The sequence below is a fragment of the Lepisma saccharinum genome, chromosome 2 (assembly GCF_977018435.1).
Source record: "Lepisma saccharinum chromosome 2, izLepSacc3.1, whole genome shotgun sequence".
Taxonomy (NCBI): Eukaryota; Metazoa; Arthropoda; class Insecta; order Zygentoma; family Lepismatidae; genus Lepisma; species Lepisma saccharinum.
Window position 1 is genome coordinate 186,566,037 of NC_139230.1, and position 19,274 is coordinate 186,585,310.

The 19,274-nt window shown below is 37.9% G+C and overlaps 1 protein-coding gene across 2 annotated transcripts in view; it reads left to right on the forward strand.

Moving 5' to 3' along the window:
• Positions 1–7,073: 7,073 nt before the first annotated feature.
• LOC145984234 (metalloendopeptidase OMA1, mitochondrial-like) overlaps positions 7,074–19,274 on the forward strand; it is a 42,665-nt gene continuing 30,464 nt past the window's right edge. For both annotated transcript variants that reach the window (XR_014441291.1, XM_083117809.1), the window contains exons 1-2: positions 7,074–7,123; positions 17,602–18,512. Coding sequence is in view for 1 of the 2 variants with exons in the window: in XM_083117809.1 (XP_082973935.1) it covers positions 17,930–18,512 (583 nt within the window). In the remaining variant the exon portion in view is untranslated. The remainder of the gene's footprint in view (positions 7,124–17,601; positions 18,513–19,274) is intronic.

The following is a 19,274-nucleotide window of genomic DNA, read 5'->3' on the forward strand; positions in this document are numbered from 1 at the left end:
GCACTTGAAGAGGAGATGTGTATTAGGGTGCTGATACTTGGTGACAGAAGAACATGCATTGAAATATAAAAAGAAGAATAGATGAAGCCTTTCATCTAAATGCAATTTCTACAATTTCTTTCCACCCACTATTTCAGCAAAGGGAGAATTCACACTGAAGTGACAGGTGACACATGTTGCTTGTTAACGAGCCAATCAGCAGCAACACTTCACACCGTAGTGGGATGGCAGCCTGCACAAGCCTGTGTTCAATTCGTGAAATCTTCAAGCGACATGTCTCACCTGTCTCTTGGGTCTGAAATCTCCCTAATATTTGTGTAATTCAGTGAGTGTGGCACTGATGTGAATAGCTGCTTCATGGTTGTAATGGAGGTCAGCGAGTGGAAAATTGAATGAAAAATGTTGCTGTACCAGAGTTCAAACTTGAGTATCTGATATTTCACATAGGTGGTGCTGTGGCACCAAAAGAGCAGTGCAGTTGCCTGCAGAAACAGGTGAATTTGAAAGTATATGAAAGGATGTTGTGAGCATGTAGTGATATTGCAATGTGACATTGTACAACACATCAGTGGTTAAAAGATATTCACATAGGTTGTGAATTGCTTCAGAAACAAGGTGGACCTGGGGTGTAATAAATTTCTCATTCATCACCAGGCAATGATGTACCAGAATGTCATGCCACTGAATCATGATTAACGTGGGCTATTATGTGTCTGTTTTGACAAAGCAGATCTCACACATAGTTTAGGGCCTCCCCAATGGTGCAGTGGTTGCGTCATCGCCTTGTAATCAAGGGGTCCCGGGCTTGATACCGGGTGGTGGCACAAGTGGTTCGGATCCCACTTTAAACTGTAGGTCCAGTCCCAATTACTGTGCATAAAGTGGACTTAAAACACCAAATCTAATCTAATCCAATCTCACACATAGTTTAGAAGCATTCACATTTTCATGAAATTTAGTTTAACCTGAGCTATGCATATGTCAAGGTGAAGGGAAAATAATATGTATAACTGAGAATTATTTACAATCAGATTTAGATACCATGCCATATCATCATACAGGTCAAAAAAAAAAAAAAAAAAAAATTAGTTGCCAAAGATTTTTGAACGAATTTATGGTATTTTGGTTGTGCTGAATTCAAAATGAACCGTTTTGCCAAGTTGGCTCTAGTTCTTGAGATTCTTGATATCCTTCAATTTTAAGTTTATCTCAATAAGAGCTGTAGGTGTTGAAATGACATGAAATAGGGCATGGCTTTTATTTTAGAATAAAAATATTTCTCAACTCCATACATTGCAAAGAATATATTTATTAAAAGTTCGGTTTTCTTTATTTGTTTTATTTTTGAGGGGAATGAAACAAGCATTCTTCACGCAGGCTACGTAAATGATTCTGATGGATTGTGCTGCATTTGTGGTGAATATTCTGTGCAGAAACAAAGAAAACAGTCACTGACTTTGTAAAGGAAGCATATCTTGCATAATAACAATAATAATTCCTTTATTCGGCAGGTGAGGTTCAGCCATAGGCTGCTCTATAGCCTGACAAGTTAAGTCCCAATTTGCCCAGATCGCTGCAGAGCACTTCCTATTATGTCATTCTCCCCACCACTCTTCTACGTACTAGTCTGACGTTGAGAGTACGAGTGGTACTCAGCGAAATTAAAAGTAAAGTGCTCCCCTGTGCATAGCACCATGCCATGAAGGCGTATAGGGGGTGTGGGGGTAACGCCCCACACTTTCTTGATCTGGTCGTGAGTGGGGGTGATGTGATCAGCATCACGCCCCTGACCACCTTTACCCCCCCCCCCCCAGGGTTTCCCCCAGGTACCCATGTTATTCGGCGCTGGGTGGGTGCCGGGGCCGCTTCCATCGTTAGAAAAGTTCCCAGATTTGAACCGGTTAGGGATCGAACCCGGGACCTTTAGCATGGTAGTCAGACCCGTTACCGACTAAGCCACTGCGGCCACCACCACCAGCAAAATTAAGCTAAAATAAATATGAGAAACAATTTTTACTGTGTAGATTGACGATGCCGGCTCATATCAGTTTATCAGTGGTTCATTTGATTATGATAAATGCGTGCGATGCGCAGATCATAAACTGTAGTATTACGCACGTGCGTTAATGTTTATAACAAAGAGAAACTACTGGGCGAATGACTTCATTTTCTGAATGCGACATCGGGCAGTAGCCCGGTGTTTTTTAAAGCTGAGTGGGGTGGGGGTTCTTTTGTTTATCGTAAAACAATCGCTACAAGAAGGCAATCTGATAACATGCTTGCCTGTGTTCTTTTTTAAAGCATTGAAATGTTCTGGCTCTTTACTCTTGGCTGCATATTTTTGAAATGCAAAAATCAAATCATGCCGGGTCCAACGAAATCCACAATCTGCTCTGGAAAGCCCCTTAGAGGACAGGCCAGATAAATTGTTTACAATATTGCAACATATTTGCGAAATCGGAAGGAGTTACATAAACTTAAGTATAATGTTGTCGAGTCCACAAGCACCGCCACGGGAGTATCTAAATGGATGGTTTCTCAAGTTTTAAAAGAATTGGATTGGATTGTTGTTTTAAGTCCATTTTATGCACAGTAAGGCTAATTGCGACTGGACCTACAGTTTAAAGTGGGATCCGAACCACTTTATGCCTCCACCGGGAATCGAACCTGGGACCCGTTGCTTACAAGGCGATGGCGCTACCACTGCGCCATCGGGGAGGCCAAGTTTTAAATGGAGGAAAAGAGTCGTTGGCGAAAGGTGAGCTGAATTTCTGTACTCCGACAGGTATAAAACAGCCCAGGAATACAAATTTCGTTGAAAATCCTCAGACCAGGTTGCAACACTGCGAACCAACGTCACTGCAGAGAATCAAGTGGGGAAATGTTGTGTGAGATGCGCAACAGCTATTTGCAGCATCTTGTTTTTAAACTTGTCAAGTTATACCACCTATCCCTATTGAAGTAGTTTGCTAAGTCTTGGATAAAGGTGGCTAGTGTTTCATTACATCTATAGATCCTTTCATGGTCTGAGTATTGAGAAACTAGAAACGGGGATCTTTGATGGGCCTCAAAGTCATAAACTCATTAATGATTCAAATCTCTCAAATTTTAAGAATGATATTGAAGCTTCGACATGATTCAGTTACGTCTTGAGTTGTCAGGATCTTCTTCGGCAATCACAAACATGAAAACTATGAAGAACTGGTGCAAAACTTGCTCACAAGCTTCAAATATTTTGTAATTAATATGAGCATAAAATCCACTTTGACAGTTTTCCAGATAATCTTGGTAATTTTAATTGAAAACGAAGGGGAGAGTTCCCACCAAGATATAAAGGAGATGATGGAGGAAATATTTCAAAGCAGATTGGACAGATATGAGATAGCAGATCAATGGTAGGGAGGACACTTCCCACCCACTTTTTCCCTCTGTACTATGGTCTCTTAATATTAAGCCATGTCTACTAAGGGTGACAAAACTGTTCTTGCATCTGCCCCCTACTCCATCCTCGTTTTGGTACCCAATCGTGGCTAGTGTGGCGCGCTATTTCTGGAATCTTCAATGTGATTGTTCGGACACCCTACACTCAAGAAAATCTCGGAAACAACATTTTTCTCATCGTTAAGAGTGATTAAAGTGGTAAATTAATGAATCTAAAAGTTAGATGCTTAAGTTTTATGTGGATTAGCATCCACTTCCTGTATTAATTTTACTTTCAGGTCAAGTGTGTAACATTTCCTCTTTCTGTTTTCCATAGCCGACCAGTAGCAACTGAAAACGTTCACTGAAGGAACACTGCAAACGTCAGCTATCGGCATCTTTTTAATGTGTGTACTTTCGTATCACAATTACGTACAAAAGAAAATGTATCTCATGTTCTGAACAACTTTGGCAAATCTTTCTCTTCTGATTTCATGCTGCGCACTACCTCTCCTTGCCTTCTCTGTGACACCGCCACACCACACTTATCTTTCCTGCAACTTGAGACCGACCACCACCATGCTATCCTATCTTGTTTCGCATTTGAAATTCACCTTGTGTTTTTGTAACCACAAGGGATACTTTTGTAGCTTGGTTACATACAAACCAACTGTATTTTATGAAAATTAATATGTATAACCCTGAATTACGTAAATGCCTTATGTACAAATAAGGTTTAATTAACACGTTTTTAAATTATATTTGCCGGGACCTACAGTAATTTTTGTATTAAACAAAATTATGCAGAACTGAGCTACATGTAAAGCAGTCTCAACTTTAGTTGAAAACTTCACCATTATAATAGTCATCCTCCAGTAGCACTCACTACTTGTGTCTGAAATAAATATTAGAATGGTTCCGTAAATTTTTTACAATAGTCTACATGCTCTTGGGATGTTAGGTTTCAAATTCTGCATATCATTCCGACTTTCTCTGGTTTTACCTTCATTTCCAGCAGCAAAAGGGGCACTTGTGGCTACTACTTAAGTGGCAAAGTTTCACAGATATTCAAATATAATTAATCCTAAGTTAGTGGATAATGGTTATATGATGAAATATTTTTTCTGTTGTCACTCGTGTATGTGCAGGAGCGGATATCTCCAACCTGCGTGTGATGTACAGCTCTTACAACTTTTCTATCTCTTCGGTTAATTGCGATGATGATGGTGAAATGTAGGAATGGCAATGGGACAAACATGGTACCTATGACTGACCAGGGTCTGAACCTAGAACTTCTGGTTTTGTAACCCATTACACTCGCATGCCAGGAGCGAAATTCTTTAAAAAAGACACATGTAGGTTGGAGATTTAATAGTGGCAACTATATATTTACAAATGATACAAAAGAGATACCTCTGTGAAACTTGTACAGCCCTTCGATGTAGTCACCAGTATTGTGTACATCACATTGCCAGTGATGTGGAAGACATATACCTGAGGCAGTGCCTGTTCTGTTGATGGCTCAAATACAGCAGTCTATTGCCTGAAAAATCTCTGAAACAGTTCGGGAGCAAATGCCCTTCATGTTAGGGATCAAATCAAAGTCACAGGGGTTTAAGTCTGGATAGTATGGGGGATCGTAGATCACCTGTCAGCCCCATCAAGCTAACAAAGCAGGCACATTTTGTGCTACATGTGCTCGAGCATTGTCTTGCAAAATGATGGGAGGATTCAGCAGAAAGTGTCACCTCTTCCTTGACAATACAGGTTGCATTCCTCGCACCCCTCACAAAGACCTTGATGACACTGTCATGCTGTACAGCTGCGGGGATATTTGATCTTTCCAACTCCATTGTTCATGCTTTGAAAACTTTGTGACTACACAACTTTAGACCGTCAATTCCAGCAATACTCTATTCCTCTCATCATTGTGCATGCACCTAGGAGAAGAAAGAGTCCATTTACTGGGAGGTAGGTTAGGTATGAAATTAATGTGTGGTATAAGATAGAAGTGCCTGTTCCATTTCATTACATTCATGCCATTGTCATATCCCTGATCCCTGCACTCCTTTATATCTAAATCCAATCAATGTAAGGTTGCCAAGAGGTTATCGGAAATATGTTTTGCAGTAGATCACCAACATCCAAAAATCAAGAATTTCCTTGAGACAAATTTACAAATCTAAGGGCTAATGTTATATTTTCTGGATGCCTCAAATGTAACAAAAGAGAAAATACATGGATTCCTGTCTGGAATGTTTCTTTTTTTTTTACTCTAGATGCCATTAGGTTAATCAGTTCATACTGAATAATGGTCTTGGATTTTGTGAAATTATATCTGTAACCTGTACAAGTGGATCAAATTTTACAAAGATTTGTGTCAAACCAACAAAATTTACATTGTTGCAGATTGTTCTACAACGCTGTGGGGAAGGGGGACAGTAGTCTTTCCCCCTCTCTTTCATATATAAATAGTTCATTATTTTTTAATAGTAGGAATTGCAGCTTTCCTGGTGATAGCATCAAAATTGTATACATTCCATTTGTAATTTTTGTTGAGGACAACATGATTGTGTATAATTTCAATTTTACATTGTCATAGCATGTCCCTAATTCTCACCATAACATTTCCAATGTTCAATTTGTAACACAACATGTACAAATTGGTACATATAATTAAAATTATTTCCATGCAGGTTAGAATATAACATTAAGTATATTATTGCATACATACACAGCTCCTCTGAGGATTATGTGGGGTTATGAAGGAACAGTGTGGAGGGGAGTTATGGTTAGGCTTGACACATTCTTGATATTGGCCACAGTGCTTGTGGGGAAGTCTGATCAGCATGTACACACAAATATTAATTACATTAAACTGGGATACACACAGAACTAACGTTTATAAATTATTTGCATACTCTTCACACATTACACAGATTTGATACTCTATGACATGCACACAAGATCCAGTTTCCCTAAAATTAATTGCCGGTCTTTAATTTCTTGTCGGGAAATAATATTGTAATATTTTATTACAAAATTCTTCCTAATTTAAACTTTTTATCATTTTGTAATAATTTTGTTTTGTATGGATGCCGATGAGCAAGATATATTAAAAATATTAAAGTTTCGTGAAAGTGTTAGGGTAAATTAGTAATTTGAATGGGTCTCACTTATCGCACACCGTATGAAACACTGATGTAAGTGCAGAATGCCTACGTTCTTAGGTTAGGCTTGTTATGTTTAATTCTGTTAGCATAAATACACTGCGGTTTTTCGTGGGTTGACAAAAATACATTATTTATGCTAACAGCTCTACACCTAACACGGGCAATACTTATTATGACGTCAGTAGACGACGGTGTTCAATACGATGTCCGATAAGTGAGACCCCGACTTGGATACTTGCGGCAAGAAACAAGCGAGTATGAGAAATTCGGAAAGAAAACTTCAAGATTACCGATCGGTTTTGGGCTTAGAATCGGAGCGCAATACTAAAACAAGTTATTTCATGATATAAAGAATATTTGTAAGTAGTTTTTTCCTTCTTTAGTAGAGAAATTAAAATTCTATGCTTTCATATTTTTTTTAGCAGAATACGTGGTTTGATAAGTGAATTCATCATAGAACTGACAAAAGACAGTAGCAAACAACGAGCCTAGTTACGAATTGGTATTCGACTAGCTGTTCAGATTTTCAAGTAAGTTTTGACTATTATAGATTTGTAATTTATTCATTTATTGCTAGGAAACGTTATTTCCTGTTCCTTTAATGTGTAATTGTAAGTTGTTGTAGATGCCAATGTATTTGGGACAACTAATTGTATCCCTTTAAATTTCGTCTGCCTCTTGCTATGAAGAACTGCATTTGTCAACTCGTTATTTTATATTTGTGTAAGTTTATCATTTACTTTTTTTGGTGTAAGTTAATTTTTCAATTAGTACTATCATCAGTTACATTTGTAACTGTAAAATATATGTTTTATTGGATTGGTACGAAGTGATATCAGACATTAGAAGTCGAAGAACATTTCATGTATGTTATTTTTGCTGTGGATTACTGGATCACGTGAAAGAAGTAGTGTTTTAGAATGATTTTTTCATCTTTTAAAGGGAGACTGCTGTAGACAATAATATCATAAATATATGTAAGGTTTGCCTTAGTGTTCACTTCAATCTATTTGTCCGAGTTTGTGTGTGCCATGGACTTATTCCTTTCGCTTGTTATTCTCTTTTACCTTCCAAATTATTTGAACAGCTGTGATCCCAGATTTACGGAGTCCGGAATATTTGTACTCGTAGCATGTTCCATAAGGTAACATTTTGTGTTTGTGCACTAATTATGTGCAAATACGTGGATTAATCGAGAGAGCCATCCGACTCAACTGCAGTTACAGCTTCCAATTGCTGATTTCTATCTTTTACATTATATTTGTGCTTCATCTACATCATACTTATTGACTACACTGGTAAGAGCACGGGCCAAACTTCCAACGGCTGGCTGCTAATCTTATTTATTTATTTTTGGTAAAAATATACTATCCTTCGGACACCACTAATTTTTTCGTTTCGTCAATTTTTGACATTCGTACTTACGTATCTGCTTCGCGGAACTTTTCTGAAGGTGTATCAACGTTGTTTTGATGAAATTTGAACTATGTTTCCTAACCTAACCATGCACCAATGATTCATGGGGCTAGCACCAATGGTTCATGGTGCTAGTGCCAGTGGTTCGCAATTATTTCCATTTCCTAGATCCTGATACTAACACGACACCAAATTTTAACTATGTTTCCTAACCTAACAGAACTAACCTATCCATGTGCCAATGAATTTCAGCTATGAAACATTCCCACATCACACAAAACACCTTCCCGATGTTCGACAATGCTACAGGAACTTATTACGGTAAGTAGTTTCTTCTGTAAAAATAAATAAATGTGTCCGAAGGATAGTAAACAAGTACCTTATACAGATTTGCTACAAGCCTAGATTCGACTTCAATATGCTGAATTATTTTTTGGTAATGGTTCTGATTATGTAATGATTTTCATAAATTTTGTGGGAGCATTAAGAAATCGGTACCAGTTAGATAAGCCGGAGACACATTTAACTCATTTATTTTCAAATAAAATTCATTTCTACTTACCTCATATGCATAGCGGAACATTTTTCGGTAACAGTAGTATAAGCCGGAGACACATTAAACTCGTTTGTTTTCAAATAAAAATCACTGCTACTTACCTCATATGCATAGCGGAAGATTTTTCAAGCTGGAAATCACTTTTTTTCCATGAAAAAAGCGTTATTTTTAACATTATAATCATTTATTGGTCGTTGCTAATTCGGCGGGCAAATTTTGACTCACATTGTCTATCGTGAGCTGATATGCAGTATCGTCAGCTGATGTGCAGTGTTTCAAAACTTATGAACCGATAAATGCCGCACAAACTATTCACAAAAGGTTTTTAAGCGAAAATTGAGGCTAGACTCTACTTGACGTCCTTATCTGCATGGTGATTGCTTCTTTGCGTTCGCGGTGCGGCACCCGGCATCTCTTCGGGTAAGTACCTTTTTCTTTTTACACTTTCTGTTCACGATAGCCCCACTATCCATTCACGGGGTCGAGGTATGCCTACGAGGTTAGGTTAGGCCTGTTAGGTTAGGTTCCATTAGCACTCATTTTACCCCTAAATATGTGCTTCATCATCCAAAAAAATCCTCAGTACGTTCAATTGTGCATATCCGGACAACATCGGTTTTTCTCGATTTACTCGTTCAGGAACTTTTTGCTCGCTTTGGGATTTACGTTGTTGCATTCCTTATAAAATAAGCTTTCCAACGATATATGACACGTATTCCTTAGGAAAAGGACGTAAACGTGAGGGGGTTACATAACCGAACGCACGGAACATTTGATTCACATAGTCGACGGTAGTGGTGGCACGAGCTATCGTACAACGGAGATGCATGATTGACGAAAAATACCTTATTTACAGGCAACATATGTTGCACGATTCTAAAAAACAATTTCCCCGGCTTCAGAAAGTCCTCAAGAACGCAATTCCGTAAGAACTTTCTCGTCTTTTCTCCTGTAAATTTTAAGAAATCCGTCTCCGGCTTATACTACTGTTACCCATTTTTCAACTTCAAATCATTTTTTTTCCATGAAAAAAGCGTTATTTTTAACATTATAATTATTTATTGGTCGTTGCTAATTCGGCGGGCAAATCTTGACTCACGTTGTCTATCGTCAGCCGATGTGCAGTGTTTCCAAACTTATGAACCGATAAATGCCCCACAAACTATTCACAAAAGGTTTTTAAGCAAAAATTGATCCACAAACCATTCACGGAAGGTTAGGTTAGGCAAACATAGAAAATTGAATTGGAAAAAAAAAACCGCTCACACGTCATCTTGTAAAACTACCACTTGGTTGTTACACTAAGACTTATTAACCGAAAAATGATTATTAATCCACAAACCATTCACAGAAGGTTAGGTTAGGCAAACATAGAAAATTAAATTGGAAAAAAAAATCCCGCTGCACGTTATCTTGTAAAATTACCGCGTGGTTGCTGCACTGACAGGAGGTTACGTAATCGAATGCACGGAACGTGTGATTCACGTAGTCGACGGTAATGGTGGCACAAGCTATCGTGCAACGGAGATGCATGAATGACGAAAAATACCTTACTTACAGGCCAAATAAGTTGCACGATTCGAAAAATCAATTCCCGTGTCTTCAGAAAGTCCACAAGAACTCAATTCTGTAAGTACTTTCTCGTCTTTTCTCCTGTAAATTTCAAGAAATGTGTCTCCGGCTTAGCTAATCATTACCAAGAAGTTTTTTGGAATGCTTGAATTGATTGTGCAAGTAAGTTTGAAGCTTTGAGAGGGTAATTTGTTTACCGTTTTCTTGCATGACTACTGGTGGAATCTATTGAGCATTTCAAGTGTGCTTTGTAAATTTCTTTGGTACCAGTTAGATATAGTGAAAACACATTTAACTCGTTTATTTCCGAATTATTTACATTTGTACTTACCTTATATGCATAGCGGAACATTTTTCAACTTGGGATTATGTTCTTTTCACTGAAAAAAGCATAATTTTTCACATTACAAGTATTTATTGGTTGTTGCTAATTTGCTTTCGTTACACAAAATATGGCGGGCAAATCTTGACTCACGTTGTCTATTGTCAGCTGAAATGCAGTGTTTCCAAACTTCTGAACTGAAAAATGCCGCACAAACTATTCACAAAATGTTTTTAAACAAAAATTGATTCACAAACCATTCACGGAAGGTTAGGTTAGGTTCAGTTAGGTTATGCAAACATAGCAAATTAAATTGTGGGAAAAAAACACTCGCACGTCATCTTGTAAAACTACCGCGTGGTTGTTACACTGACTGGGGGGTTACATATTCGAACACATGGAAAATTTAATTCACATAGTCGACGGTGATGGTGGCATGAGCTATCGTGCAACGGAGTACCAGCTGAATAAGTTGCACGAATGGAATCAATGCTATTCCCAGCTTCCAAAAGTCCACAGGAACTCAATTCCAAAATACTTTCCAGTTATTTCTCCTGTAAATTTGAAGAAATCTGTTTTCACTATATCTGTTACCATTTTTTTTCTTGCTTGAAACCTGTTATGGCATGAACAGTTGTTGGCCCAAGTTTCTTTTGTTTAATTGTGATATCATCATGCTATGCACACATTTTTTTGCATGGTTTATGTCTTGTTAACATGCTGTCGAGTTTTAGCAATTACTGACTGCAGGTTTCCTTGAGAATGTTATTTTGCTTCCATATACTCCTTTCATATTTCTGTACTTGCCAACAGCCATTCATTTACTGTCATCTTAGTTACAGGTATGACTCATCACACACAAGTCAAACACCTTCTTGGTCAAGCACTGTATTTCATATTTTGATGCAAGCACAGAATGTTTATGTGATTAGGTTAGGCTTGTTAGCTTTAAATCTCTTAGAATAAATATACTACATTTAGCCAAACGACAAAAGCATTTAACCTGATGATTTCAGTGCTTGACCAAGAAAATGTTGGACTTATGTGTGATATGGAGACCCCCAGGAACAAGAGAATAATAGTAGTAGTCTGCGGAATGCCTAATCAGTGCAAAACAGGGATGTTTGGGCAAGGTACCTCTTACATCATCTGTTTGCCTATAAATAGGACATTTTCGAATGGAAAACCATGCTAATTAATTTCAGGAAGCTTCCATTTATTCTATGAATGGAGAATGCCTTGTCCATGGGAAGCATGGATGCTAGCGTGAGATAATTGTTAGTTTTTTGTTGTTTTTTTTTGGACCATAATTACCTGTTGTTGGAAATCTAAACAGTGCTAATTACTCTCAGGAAGGTTCAAAGTTAGTGTGACAATCATTGCCACAATTCTGTGCTAATTAGTCTTCATCCTAGGAGAGTTAAAAGAAAAATTAAACAATCTGAACCATTACCCAGCTGCTTTCTGTGTTTTCATTACATCGTCAACATGTTTGAAGATTTTTTGTTGCACTGCTAACACCACCAAACCTGACCTGCCTAAGTCAGCATTTAGCGTGGAATGCAGGTAGAAAACCACTAAACCATTATCCACCCAACCCTGCCAGATAGCTTCTGGAATGCAATAAGTTTGTTACAACTGCTGTAACGGTTCTACTTGTTTTATGATTTTTTTTTTTCAAATTCTCCTAGGAAGACTAATCATCGTAGAATTTTGGCAATCATTGTCACACGAAATTTGAACCTTCCTTAAAGTAGTGAGCACTGTTTGGATTTTGAAAAAGCTATTTATATTGAAAATAAAACTTAAGAATTACTTTACACAAGCAATGTATATATATACAGAGCATTCCCTGATATTCACTACGAGACTCGGCAGCAAGCGGCCCGGCATCAGCGCTTCTCTTTCCCGGTGAACGGGTCCGCGACAGTCTGTAGAGTCGGCTATTAAAATTAGTTTTCATATTGTGTACTAACCTTGACTACAGAAGGTGTTGAAAATGATGTTCCTCTGCTGCAACACATTCCTGACATCTCCCAAGGAAATTTGTATTTACACATGCAAGTTCGTCTACTGTAATTCTCCCACTGGTGCTGCCATCTAGGTCACACATAGGTTTTTTGAATCAGTCCATTTACCGTGCAGGAATACTCATTCAACATTTAATTATTGTCCCAGAATGCTTTCGTAGTGATGTTAGGTTGGTCAGGTTTAGGGCTCTTAGCATTACAATAATATCCCTGAATATTTTCGACAGTTCATCATGTTGGGGCTGTTCTCAAGCACGACACCCCTTTGAGCCTTGTGTGAACATGCAATAGTGAGTAAGTATGGTAGTAGTCTGTAGAATTGCATTTTCAATGGAAAGTAGGGATGTTTTCGTAAGTTATGTTTTACATCTTCTTTAACCCAAAAAATATGACTTTTCGGAACTGCAAACTGTGCAGTTCAAATTTACTTCTCCAATCGCATTTCAACTTTTTCTTTCTCCTATGAATGAAGAATGGCTTGTTGGAGGGAAGCACGTATGCTTGCATCAGTAGTTTTACATAATTTTTTTGCAACAATAATGCACCAAGGTTCAAATTTACTATAACAATAATTTCTACAGTTCTGCAATACTTCGTCTGTCTCCTGTGAAACCATTAAACATTCGGAACAATTACCTAAACATATGCAAGCCACATGCGTAAGTATGAAATTAGCATGTGGAAATTGGAATCCTCCTACTTTATGTATATTACTGCACGTTTAAAAACTTTACATACCAAAAGATTCACAAGCATTAAAAATTTGGATTGCTAAAGGCATTTAAAAAGGTGGTTAAATGTAAAGAACAAGATGGAAGGGCCGAATGAACTGTAGATAACCTACTGTCGGATTAAGAATTATGGATACTAGAGTTTGGACTCCAATTAAAAATTAACCAATATATTTACATGAAAACGAATTACAGTAAACCCTTGTTAACACAAACTCGCTTAAGACGAACACTTGGTTAACATGAACAAAATGTTGATCCCGGCTGGGATATACCGTGCGTCCATTTCGATCTTCAGCCTAGAGATCGGGAGATGCGTGGCGGCCGGCGCTGACGGTGATGCCGACATTTGCGGCCTGTAATGTCCGCTTATTTTTATGGACATATGCAGACATTTATATAAATATTGCAAGACGAGCACTAACCTGTGTTATGAGAGTTGTTCAAACTGATATCCACCAAGTGCCAAGTGTGTAGACTTTCGGGGAGAATACGTTGAATAGCCTGAAACTTTCGTGCCTGTAGCTAAAGTCCTTCAGCGTCGGGCCGAGAACTTATCAGCCCCCCTCGTAACGTGAACCTTGCGGCTGGTATTCCAATCCTCTTACTGACACAACACACATACACACTGCAATAACACAAACAAGTAAAAGCAAGTAACCAATAATAACACTCTTGCGCACAGTACAAAATTAACACGCTCTTGGTTTACATCTGCTCGCCACTATATTGACAGCTCTGTCGCGAAGGAACAAAAAACTCGAGCTCGGAGATTTCAGTTTGCAAGGAAGCTCACGAACACCATTGACTTTTAACGGTTTCGTCTACAGCATAATCTTGATACAGTGTTGCACATTCGAAACCTCAAAATGATCCCCATCGACACAAAACTCTTTCAAGGATATAAACTTAAGCAGGACGTTACTGGTCAAAACTATGATTAAAATGTTTTATTATCTGTGGCTCTTTACATTGTTTTTTAAAGCGTATTTTTTGTGTATATAAGGACAGAACTTGGATGAATTACAGATGATAAATTATAACACAGGTTAGTGCTCGTTTTGCAATATTTATATAAATGTCTGCATATGTCCATAAAAATAAGCGGGCATTACAGGCCGCAAATGTCGGCATCTCCGCCAGCGCCGCCAGCCACGCTTCTCCCGATCTCTCGGCTGAAGATCGAAATGGACGCACTGTATTATATCTTATAGAAAGTTTTATCGGTTAACGCGAATTTCGGTTACCACGAATTACAAACTATTTTTTAGTCCGTTGCGTCTGTATATCTCATTGAACACGAACTTTCAAAGTTTTTCCTCTGTCGTTCGTCTGCTAGGTATGTAAGAAATCACTCAACAATCTCTATCATCTTATCAACAATCAACTTATACAGTATTGTAACCAACAGATTCAGATGAACAATGTGTTCAAATGTGTTTTTCTATTCTTTAAAACATAGCCTGTATGAGTAACATCAAGATTAGTGTTTTCTATGATGACGTACATAATACGTATTGTAAATGGTTAATGTATTGCAACAATAAAATTTGAGTCCCCGGTTAGCACGATTTTTTTTTCGGTCCCTTGGGATTCGTGTTAATGAGGGTTTACCATACATCAAAATTTAGCTTATTCAATTCTGCATCAAGCTATGATTTTTTTTTTTTCGATTTTTCATCATTGTGAGAACCAAAAAACTGCTTTTTTCATTTTCCAAATGATTTGTCTCTCTGAAATTCTATAAAAGAAACTTGTTGCCCAACCATGATGAAATTTAAATACAGTGCAGGTAGTTATGTTTTAAATAAAAGTAAAGTGTTCCCTGTGCTTAGCACCAAGCCATGAAGGCGTATAGGGGGTGTGGGGGTAACGCCCCACACTTTCTTGATCCGGTCGTGAGTGGGGGTGATGTGGTCAGCATCACGCCCCTGACCACCTTTACCCCCCAGGGTTTCCCCCAGTTACCCATGTCATTCGACGCTGGGTGGGTACCGGAGCCGCTTCCAACGTTAGAAAAGTTCCTGGATTTGAACCGGCCGGGGATTGAACCCGGGACCATTCTTAATTTTCAGATTTTTTAAGTCAGCCTTTTTCTTAGTATTGGATAGTCCTACAAATATGATCTTGATCTTTTTTTGAAGCTCTTTGCAGCTGTTTTTAAGACCCATTATGATTGTTAAATCACATTGTGTAACCGATTTTATAGAGATTTTTATTCAACGAACTAAATATCTGTGTTGACTGTGGCAACACTGCATGCAGTGCTAGCCTGCAGTTTCCATGGTTCAATGGAGTAAACCTTATTGTAAGATGAAAAAAGGTACTACTTCGATCTTGTGAAAACAGCTATAACTCATTTATTTCGTCCTTTTTAACATTCCTACTTACGTATTCTGCATTGCGGAACATTCTTTAGGGTGGAATTATGCTTTTATCATGAAAATAGTAGTGGATAGCCCCAAAAACCATTCACGGACAGCTCCACAAACCATTCACGAATAGTCCCACAAACCATTCACGCATAGGCCAAAACACCATACACGCATAGCCCCAAAAACCATTCACGGTAAGGTTAGGATAGGATCCGTCAGGTTAGGAAAACAGTTAAAATTCATTTTTCTAGAAAAAAACATGAATTCGCACTAAAAAAGATTACTCGATGAAAGAAAATACATTGACAAACTTCGATAATGCTATAGAAACTGATTTCCATAAGTAGTTTCTTCTGTAAAAATGTAGAAATCAGTTTTCACTAGATCGAAGTGTTACCGAAAAATTGTCTTGTACTTTAAAGCAGATGGAGAGAGTGAGAAATAGTGGCAAACTCACCTAACCCATGCTCCCATGATCATGCATTGAATGAATTCATTACATGTACAATCACCATCAATAACAATGGGACACTTAGGACCTGAAATGGCTCACTTTACTACAGTAAGTTCTGTGCAGTGCCTAACTCTAGAGTGATTTGTTTTCAATAAGATCCTTCTAAATTGACTTGGCTTCCCATTTTAGCATACATGAAAGATCAAGTACAAGATTACACTATCAAGCTAACATAAATTATGACATTAAAGAACTTTTTACATCACATGCTGGCAACATTTGTGATGGAAACAACTCAAAAACACATAAACAACATGATACGAAACACTTTAAAATTTGTCCAAGCTTTCGACTGTCATCGGAACCTCAACTGTCTCTTCTTCACTGTCCAGCCCATGACCAGCCCTGATATTGACTCCGAGAAGGAGTCGAAAGCTTGGATGAACTTTTAAATTGTTTTGTATCATGCTGTTTATGTTTTAAGCTAACATTAATCACCTTTTGAAATTTGTTTCTTGTAGGTACACATAACTGCTTAACAGTAGGTTTCTAGTGCAGATTTTTTATCACTTATTCAGAAATTTGGCTAATACATGGCACCAAGCTTGAATTTCTGATTTGCTTTTTTTTAAGCAATTGCTCCATATGCTGTAAACTTGACCCAAATTCTGAATGGTAGTGTGTGCTGACAAACAAATTTCTTTCTTGTTAAACAAGTCATACTTGGGTGTACAGTTCATGTGTGGTTCTGTCTCATTGCAAAACTGGTATCATTTAATGTACATTTGGAATGCTCTGGGAAATATTCCTCAATCAATTGTACATGGGTACATGCAATCATGTTGAAAACTCTCACCCTTGGATATTGTGGAAATTGTCCTTGTACTGCCTTCATTTTATGCAGTATCACATGTTGACTGATACTATCTGCAAGTGTCATTCTATTTCCTTTCAGGGTGTCATGAATCTGCCCCTTGACCACCAAGGATATTGTTGAAAAAAAATTACACTTCAAATATTTGTTCACATGTGCATTAAAATCTGATTTTTCCTCTGTAGCTTACAATAACAAAGTTACAGGCTTCCAAAAATGTGAGAGAGAAGTGTACGTTTTTTTGAAGTCGTATGAAATAAAGCAATAATGTCAATTCAATTCCAAAAAAAAAAAAAAAAAAAAAAAAAAAATGTATGCAGAAATTAAAAATGATAGATGATTCCAATATTTTTTTTGAAACTGATCCAACACTACTCAAAAAATAAATTTATTTTTACATTTTTCAATTTTTTTCCTGAAATAACAAAAATATATCTTGCATGGAAAATACTAAGGATTGTATTTTGTATTTTTCTTGTTTAACGTGACTTTTCTGCCACTTTTGGCTAATTGTAATGATATGTATTGTTCCACTTTGTTCACTATTTTGTAAAATGTTATAGTTAGGACAATGTCGGGAAACAATTTGTGATGGTCAAGTGAGAGTATAAGATTAAATATCATATAATGTGCCAATGTTTATGTTGATTTAAAAGACAAGTTTTCTTTACTTTCCAGGTTGAGATGTAACAATGTGGCCAAGTGGATCTCTCATTTCTGGATTTACCAAAGGAGTCTCGTTCTTTAAGACCGTGGCCTGTCAGGCTAGCTACAATCTTCCAACAGTGGTGCCCCCTCTGGCATCTGAACCAATAGTTGCTCCTTCACCAGTGCGACGTGAGAGGCCTGTGTGGCTTCAATTTATAGTTATATTCTTTACACGCAAAGTGTTACTCACTGCATTAAGATTTCTGTTGTCATTTGCACTATACTTCAAATACGACAAGTTGGGCTTCCTGGCATTGATGGTGTGCATGTACTTTTAAAGGTACAGCTAAAGTTCAAAATGTTTCGTGTACGTTCTTATGGTATACAAGTGAGAAAATGGGTTAGCGGATATTGCCGTGAAGACTCGATGAAACCCCATTCTAATTTGCAAAGAGTAGTACCAAATTCCGGACGTGCACAAATTAACACAGACAAGCAATCATGGCCTCATTTCAGGTCTTCTCGTTACAATCTTCATGGCCAACAGATCTGTAAGTTTAATGATCTTCTAGTGAATGAAGGGCCTAGGTTGAAAACTGCAGGCCGCCAATGGGTACCAGCTCGAATCAATACTGACAGACAGTTGTGGTCTCATTTCAAGTCTTTTGATTACAGTTTACATGGCCAAAGAATCTGCAAGTTTAGTGTCTTCAAATTGAAACAAGCAACTAAAATTCTAATATATCATGACAAGAGACTGGTGGAAGCTTCATTTCAACAGAGTTCCCTCTCGTCCTTTGTTCTTTTGTTCTTCAGACCCCTTGTGAGACTGAGCAGCTTAGTTTTTGGCAAGCTTATTAAAAGATGGTGGCACACACTACCAGTGGATGTTAGAGAGCAGTATGTACAGAAGATGCAACAGAGATGGTATACCATTATAGGTATGTTCTAAAAATATTCATATTTTACAAAATTTAAATTTTGTATTTTGTACTTGTATTTAGTAGGGATGGATGATATCTGAAATTTGATAATGATATATCATGAAGAAAGTATCATCACATATAATATGATTTCGATATTTTTCAATATCATGATACCAGTGATATATTGTGGAGATGATATATTGCCAGATATTGTGACTATATATTGTTGACATAGTATACAGGGTTTGACCAATAAGTATCGGGACTGAAGTCATAAAAATAAATTTATTTAAGATATATGTACAGTGTGTTAATATTCTTCAAAATATCACCCTCCTGCGTTAATACACTGCTGCCAGCACTTTTTACACTGTTCATATGCACCCTGGAAGTCGGCAACCGCAAGGCTGTTCAGGCACCCCGTCAAAGCCGCTTCGACCGCCTCAATCGTCCCGAAACGATGTCCTTTCAGGCTCCTTTTGATCCAAGCCATATCTGGACTGTAAGGTGCTTGCGGCAGCATTGCCACATTGTGTTTGGCGAGTGCCTCCCTTACAATTAGCAACGTGTGACTGGGCGCATTGTCGTGATGCAGCAGCCAGGAATCGGCAATCTCCCTTCGGACACGGCGGACCTTAATCCTCAAATGTTCGAGCACTTCTGCGTAAAATTTCCCGTTCACTGTTTGCCCAGCAGGCACAAACTCCTTGTGTACCACACCTTTTGCGTCAAAAGAGACTATGAGCATCGATTTTACTCTTGATTTGCTCATGCGGG